Here is a 7,962-nt window from a genome sequence, read left to right on the forward strand (position 1 = left end):
TTTACCAAAAAAATTACTTCAAAAGTGTAAATACAAATACATTTTTCATAGTTCTTTCTTTAAAAAAAAAAAAAAAAAAAAAAACGCATCATTTTCCTTCTCGTTCATCACTTTGCGTTGGTCCATTTCCAAAAACCTCAAGCAGACATTACTGGTCGTCACATGACAAAATAAAGACTCTCCATCACAGAGCTGCTCTGGTGCTTCATGTTGTTTAACGTCTGTGATAAATAATCTGAAAACCTCGGAGAGGTTCTTCAGTTTGAAGTGACTTTGAGTCAGAAGTGAAACCTCAGAATAATTTCAGCCTCAGCTGTGACCACTGAGATGCTGTAATTAGAGACAAACAGGCAGAGCTTCACACTGGAAAATGGAGCAAAACTCAGATTTTCACTCAAATCACCTCAACAAGCTGAAACCTCTGGAAAAACTCCAGATGGTTTTATTGATTTTGTGATTATGAAAAATAATTTGAAAAGATGTTTGGCAGTGATTGATTATTCCAGATAAAATGATGCAGCTTTGAGCTGCAGCTGCTGCACTTTGGTTTGGCTGCAGCACAATTGCAATTGTGTGACGCCTGCAGCACCAAGCAGCAGCAGCAGCAGCAGCAGCAGCATCATTATGAAAGAATCTCAGGACAAAGAGTCAGACCACAGCTTCAGGCTCCAGCTTGTTTACAACTAAACTGAACTTTTCAAACCTTTAAGAATCAAACTAAAGACGTTTTCAGGTTAAATAAATTGGATGAATTTGAAGAGAAATTAGTTTTGATTTGTCATTTTTGTTTGTTTGTGGTTAAAACCAGCAGGTTGATCTTTAGTTTCACAGCCGATGAGAAGTGAAGAGTTAAACCTTCCTGTGACTCAGGAGCTGCTGGAGGTGGAGAAGCTCTTCCTCTCTCACTCCTCCCTCCATCAGAGGTTGGAGCAGCTGAGCTCCAAACCTCCTCAGATCAGCAGCTGAGCGGAAAGCAGCGGCTCCTAATTTATTGAACCATGAAGTTGCGCTCTTTTGCACGCCTGGCGCTGTCCTTTGCGCATGTTTGCTTCCTCTGCTGCTTTCTGGAGGCAGTTTGCGCTCAGGAAGCTGCTGAGTCTGATGCGCTCCGGAGGGGGTTGACATGGCAACACAACGGGCAGGTCTTCAGCATCCTGAGCCGCGGGGCCCAGTACAGACCCACCGGGAGGCGGCAGAGCGGCTCCCCGCGCCGCAGCGACCCGGTCCTGGTCCTCAGCAGCGCCAACGACACGGCGGCGGGCGCTGCGCCCCGGGGGGCGCCGCGGGTCCCCGCCGCCAGCAGCTCCGCGCAGCTCCGCGCCATGGCGCGCCGGCAGCCTCAGGCCGCGGGGGAAGGTGGCACTGCCCCGGCCAACAGGGAGGACGTGATGGTCGGAGATGACCCCTACAACCCCTACAAGCGCCACGGCTACGACCCCTACTACAACTACTTTGACACGTACCGCAGACCCAGACCTGAGGCCCAGGCCCGGCCCGGATACGGAACCCGGTACCACCAGAACGGTCAGAGCAACGCCGAACTTTTCTATCTGAATGCTGCCATTTTGAGTTTGGTTTTGTTTAATTAATGAAAAATTTGAGTCATACTGGTTCATGTTCAATAATAAGTTAAGTTTCTGTCTTCTGTGGATTTTTATGTCTTTCTCTCATGGAATTCCTGCTTTTATTGACTCGTTACTGCAGCTCAGGCCCCCAATCAGCTCCCAGCTAAAGGAAGACAGATGTTTGACTTCATACTGTAAACCTCCTGATCTCTGCAGGAAAACATTTATTTATCCTCATCACAGCATCTTTACCGAACCTCAACTGGTCCAAACAGAACCGTTACAGCAGCATCAACAATAATAAGAGAGGAGTTCAAAACAGAAAACATTTTAAAAATGAGTAAATATTAGGAATGTGAGGTGTGGCTCATATTGCAAAAAATAAGTTTCTGATCTGGAATCAGATCTGATGGTGAGAGAAAATCCATCCTGAGATTCACTATAAGAACTCAACAAGTTAACTTTCTGTTGTCCAACCAACAAATCTAATTATTCTGTCTCTGAAAATAATTTTAATAAACATGAAGAGAAAAACTCACCAGAACAACTCAGATATTCAGAATGAGGAGTTCAGGTTCTGTTGGACTCTGGGAGAAAAACAGAGACACCGAGAGACAAACCACAGAAAATAAACACACACACACACACACACCTACACACACACACACCCCACACACACAAACTCCAGCTCAGACCAGAACCAGGATCGTCTCGTTTCAGTTTATGTGATCAGTACATTCAGTTAAATTACATCTGTTGATAATTCTGCTTTGGATGTAAACAAAGATTTAGCCTTTTCTTTTAACAAAACAAAAAAAACTTTAAATTAAAATGATAAAACAGTTTTTGTTCATCCTAACATGTCTGATGGATTTTCAGCTCCACTGAGGTTCTGGTTCCTCTCAGGAGAGATTCGGATTAAATCTCGTTCTCGGTGTCAAACCTTCGGTTCTGGTCTTTTTGCCTCTCAGGTTTAATCAGAATCAGGTGGGAAAGAGAATAAAAAGTTTAAGTGAAACGGCTCGTACTTCCTGGTTTCTCTTCGTTTTATTAGACACAAGATGTTCAGTTTTTATTCCAGATCTCAGCCAGCAGCTTAAAATTCTGACTTTTTACAGTTTCCTTCTGATTCTGGTTAATAAATCTCAGAAAAAAATTTATTTGCATTCATAATCTATCAAACACTTTAAACATTAAATGTTTCAGTTGTTCCTCTGGTTCTTCTATGACTGCACAAGAAGAGATGCCATTTTCTACATGACGTATTTTAAGCTTTAACTTGTATAATTCATAATGAAATATTGAGCTTTTCTTTGTTTTCATTCAAAAGCGCCCCCTGTTGGTTATAGAGCTGTTATTGCAATCTTTCCAACCCAGTCTCTAGAACTACAGAACCAGAACAACAGATGAAATGGAACCAAAGAAAGAAAGAAAAATGGCATGTTGTTCTTTTCAAACCTGTAAGATTCAAATTTGGAGATTGATTTTATTTTTAAAAAGTCAGATTGTAACACTAGAAAGAACTGAGAGGCTGCAGCTTCATCTAAACCAAGTCTGATTTCATTTAAAGCAGAGATCAGTTCATATCATTATATCATTAATATAAACATGTTTCCTGTCATCAGAAGAGGTTTTATAGTTAACTTTCCTTCAGTCGTCTTCTCTTTCTCACTGAAACCGTTTAAAAGTTTCTGTAGATCCATGTTTGGTGTTCAGATATGTTAAAATGATCTTAAAGAAAGTTTCCCCCCCCTGAACTGCTTCCTCCTGGCTGCAGGTCTCCCGGATCTGGTTCCGGATCCGTATTACATCCAGATCGCCTCGTACGTCCAGCGGTCGCCCATGTACAACCTGCGCTGCGCTGCTGAGGAGAACTGCCTCGCCTCGTAAGCTCTCCTCTTCCTCAGTGTTATTGGTGAAGATATCAAAGAAATATTTGAATTTCCCAGCCTGCTTTTTAAATTTGGTTCTTTCTGTTTCCTGAACCAAGTCCAGAATCAGTAGAGATCTGATGAACCGCTTTGGTGTGGAAACAATCACCTCAACTGGAACGTTAACGAAACATTAATGACGATGATGGCCTGGCTCTTTCTATGACTTATTATGTGAACAAACTTATTTAGGTTTGATTTTAAACGTGTTTCTTAATGGAAACACAGCAATCCAAAATTGTGTTTTTTCGACTTTAGCAGAATATTGACAAAGTTTTGCTCACATTTGTAATAAAAACGCAGCTAATGAAGCAGCTAATGAAGCAGGAAGCCCAGAGCAGAAAGTTCAACTTCAGGAAGCTCAGATCCTTCAAGGTTCACTGCAAACTGCTGCAGATCTGTAAAATATCAGCTGGTTCATAAATCAGGAACCATTTCCTTAGTTTAGAGAGATCAGAGATCAGCTGATATTCTGCTAAAGCCTGAAAATGAGTTTTTTGTTTTGTTGCTCTGCTGTGACAGAGGGATGACTGACACCTCCAGGCCACAGTTAACAATATTCACCCAATGTTAACAACTTCAAGGCTTTTCAGACAAAAAACTAAATCAAACAAACTCAGAATCAGCAGATCAAACTTTTTAAATATCAGCCAGAAAACTACAATCATATAAATATAAGCCAGTTGAAAGTGACTTTTCTTCTGCCTTCATCTGTGGGGGCAGCAGCTGCTGCTGCTTTAATAAGAGTTACAGCAATCTTTAATTTGCTCTGGGATCAATAAAATATTCTGAAAGTTTTCATTCAGACTGGCTGCTGATCCATCTGAGCCACATTTATGTTTCCTCCAAAGAAAAGTGAAGACATGATATTCTACATTAAAACTGAAAAGCAGATTATTTTTTTATCCTTTCTGTTTTTAAAGGTTGTGAATTTGTTCTTTCGACATGAATAATCTCTGTTTTCCAGCTCGGCTCGCTACGCTGCTGATTATGACACCAGAGTTTTGCTGAGGTTCACTCAGCGGGTGAAGAATCAGGGGACGGCCGACTTCCTGCCCAGCAGACCCCGATACGCCTGGGAGTGGCACAGCTGTCACAAGTACGCAGATCATTACAGATTTCCACTTTAGGTCTGATTTTATGGAGGATGAAGGTAAAAACAAACCCAACAAACTACAAACTGAGTTATTGTTCTGAAATTCTTCTATTAATGTGAACATATTGTTATATTCCACCATATAACTGAGGAAAATCTGAGTACATTAATGCAAAAATAAAAAAGAAGGATGTTTAGCCTCATTGCTAACATCACCTTCCTTTAAAACTTTGCTTTGGTCACCATAAATATTCTGAAATTACTCAGTTTAATCACATTTAGAGCACAACTAAAACCAAGAGCTGAACATATTCCTAAATATTTAAATAAAACAACAAGGAACAGAACATAATCAAATTTGATTAAATTAATTTATTAATCATAAAACTAGAAACATTTTATCATTGCTAGATGAATTAGAATATGTCTAACATTGAATTAGCTTTTCTTCTATAGCTCAGATTCATGTGAGGGATTTTAAATAATCTGAAATATAAAACATGATCCAAAAAAGGAAAGTCTGAACTCTGCCCCCTGAGGAACTCCACAAGTGAATGCAGCAGATAAAAATGATATTAATCTACAGGATCTATTTTACTCACATGTTTGTCGGCAAGGTTTAGCATCTTTCTGGAATATTTTAATGATTTTTAGTTTTTAGATTGACCTCCGTCGTGTTTGTTCAGCCACTTTCACAGCATGGATGAGTTCAGCCTGTACGAGCTGCTGGACGCCCGGAGCCACAGCCACGTCGCCGAGGGCCACAAGGCCAGCTTCTGCTTGGAGGACACGTCCTGCGACCCGGGATACTACCGCCGCTACGCCTGCACCTCACACACCCAGGTACACACACCTGCTGAACCTATTTCATTCTTCGTGTTTTTGTTATTTTTTCCCACTAACATTATTTCAAACAAGAAAATAAAACAGACAGTAGAGAACAAGGTACAGACATAAATACAATGACAATTATTGAACATGTAAATTATAAACTTATTATAAAATGAAGTTGGTGCTCCGGGGTTTTTGAATTGAAGTTAGCGCTGTAGCATTAGCTTCCACTAAATACTGCATTGGTGTAGCTAGCTGTTTAGTTCTCAGTACCCAACAGTCTGTAGAGGTGGAGGAATGAAGCATAGTTAAAGCAAGACAGTGTAATCACCAGACAGGTCAAAGTTCATGGATGTGATGGCTGGTGATGCACTGTGGCGCCCTCTACAGGCAGCAAAATGGAAGTAGAAGATTCAGTTTCCTAAAATAAGATTCACCTGCTCCAACTGTAAATAAAGACACAATGTAAAAATAGTTTAAAGTATAAAAATCTCAAGAAGTTGTTTTTGCTGCTGTTGGTGTTCAGGGTTTGAGTCCCGGATGTTACGATACCTACAGCGCCGACATCGACTGCCAGTGGATCGACATCACCGACGTCTCGCCTGGAAAATACATCCTGAAGGTCCGGATGAAAATCCCTCCTCTCTTTATCTCCGTTCAGCTGTTACAGTGGAGATTAATGTCCAGCCTGTGAAATCTCATGTCCAGAAGACAAACCTGTTGGCGTTCCCTGTCCTCCTGCAGGTGACGGTGAATCCCAGGCAGCAGGTTCCAGAGTCCAACTACAACAACAATGTGGCTCGCTGTGACGTTCACTACACAGGCAACGCGGCTCACATCTCCGGATGCAGCCTGACGGGGTAAAACTCTCAGACTGAGGGAAACCTGCAGGTTCAGGGATTATCAAAAATACTGGAACCTCCAGAAACATCTGCTTCACTTCAGCTACAAAACAAACGTCTATGGAATCCCTCCATATATAGTTTACTAATTAAGATACTTAGTTTGAGGCTAAACATTTGGTCTGGAGGTAGATATTTACATTTATTAATTAATTGTTAGCTTTCTAATTGAATATTTAGTTTGGAGCTAAATATTTACCTTGCTGTTTAAATATTTAGGATAACCTGTGAAACTTATAAATGAAAGATTAACCCGGTAACTTGGTTGTGTTTGTCTTTGTTTGTTTTTGCAGGTATTGAAAAGAATCTTTAAAATGAGCCTGAAGACAAAGTCAAAGGTCGAAGTTCATGAAGTTAAAGTTACACTTTGTTTACATGAAACCCAAAATATTCACTTATAAGCAAACACCTGAAGCAGAGCGGTGACACGTTTCCACAGCAGAGACCCGGTTCTTACTGGACTCTGTTCTGGTTCCTCGTATGGGTTCTGTATTACCTCACAGCTGGACTTACTGGTTTCCTGCTTCTTCTTCTTCCCTTACAGGTTTTTATATTCACGGCATTTACTGATGGAGGCTGATTATTTAGTTAGACTGTATGGCAGAAATGAAGATTAATGCAAAGCTTAAAAACTATTATTTAATCTAGTTTTATCTGTGTTAGAGTCCCAGGGAAATATGAGCGTTTTCTCACAGTTCAGAAATATTTTCTTCAAATCTGTTTATTTCTAGAGCAAAAAAACAACAAAAAAACTTTCCTTTATAACACCAAGACTTTTATCTGCATGTTTTCTCTTGCTTTTTATATAAAACATGATATGTGATGTTTAATTTAATCATTTTAAATAATTTTTAGATATTTTTACAGGAAACTGACTCAAACTTTGATATTTCCTTTATGGTGATAAAGAACAGATCTTTGTCTTTTGGTGCTAAAAACCAGGTTTTCCCTCTGTGGCTTTTCATTTCTATTAAGTAAAGCTGCAGTCAGATTTCTGTGGATGTGTGTGTGTGTGTGTGTGTTTTCTGCTGTGGGGTGAGGAGTGGAGTGTGTGTTTGCCTGTAAACACACGAGCCAGCCGGGCTGTAAACGGATGAGCTCCCAGTGTCTTCCTCCATCGCTGCTTCAATAAATTTGGCTTAAACTTGAACTCCTGTGTTTGGATGTTTTAACAAAATGATATTTTAAAGATGCATCGTCTTCTTGATGCACACACATTTACACACTTTAAACTTTTCACATTCTGTCACTTTAAAGCAATAAACTGCAGTGTTTTGTGTCAGACCAACACAAAGCAGCACAAAGTTAAGTGGAAGGAAAACAACATGTAGGCTTGATTTTTATTAACAAAACGACACTGAAAAACTACGACAGTATTAGGGCCACGCTAAGAACACAAAAATAATTAAATTCCAAAACAAAGTAATAATATTAGGAAGTCATTATATTAGGAAAATAAAGTCAAAATAATCAAAGAATATTATTTTTATAGTATTACAAGAATAAGTCGTAATATTACAACTTTACTCTGGTAATTTTATGACTTCATTCTCCTCATTTTATTTTTTTTCTTAGCATGACTCTAATACTCTGTCTTAGAGAAATGCAGAAAAAAATGTGTATGTTCATAAAATATT

General features: G+C 39.7%; 1 protein-coding gene across 1 annotated transcript; it reads left to right on the forward strand.

Annotated features, from left to right (window-relative positions):
• Positions 1 to 660: 660 nt before the first annotated feature.
• Positions 661 to 7,475, forward strand: lox (lysyl oxidase). Its single transcript, XM_028034213.1, has 7 exons — positions 661 to 1,524; positions 3,343 to 3,451; positions 4,464 to 4,595; positions 5,279 to 5,435; positions 5,950 to 6,045; positions 6,168 to 6,283; positions 6,619 to 7,475. Exons 1-7 carry the CDS (start codon positions 999 to 1,001, stop codon positions 6,623 to 6,625), a joined length of 1,143 nt encoding a protein of 380 aa, XP_027890014.1. The 5' UTR covers positions 661 to 998; the 3' UTR covers positions 6,626 to 7,475.
• The last annotated feature ends 487 nt before the right edge of the window (positions 7,476 to 7,962 follow it).

The sequence above is a fragment of the Xiphophorus couchianus genome, chromosome 12 (genome assembly GCF_001444195.1).
Source record: "Xiphophorus couchianus chromosome 12, X_couchianus-1.0, whole genome shotgun sequence".
Taxonomy (NCBI): domain Eukaryota; kingdom Metazoa; phylum Chordata; class Actinopteri; order Cyprinodontiformes; family Poeciliidae; genus Xiphophorus; species Xiphophorus couchianus.

What these genes read in the sequence shown, in the direction of transcription:
- lox (XM_028034213.1), top strand. Translation starts at nt 999, where the DNA reads ATGAAGTTGCGCTCTTTTGCACGCCTGGCGCTGTCCTTTGCGCATGTT. An exon ending in GAGGAGAACTGCCTCGCCTC is followed by an intron (nt 3,452 to 4,463) that starts GTAAGCTCTCCT and finishes TCTGTTTTCCAG; the next exon opens with CTCGGCTCGCTACGCTGCTG. An exon ending in CTGGAAAATACATCCTGAAG is followed by an intron (nt 6,046 to 6,167) that starts GTCCGGATGAAA and finishes GTCCTCCTGCAG; the next exon opens with GTGACGGTGAATCCCAGGCA.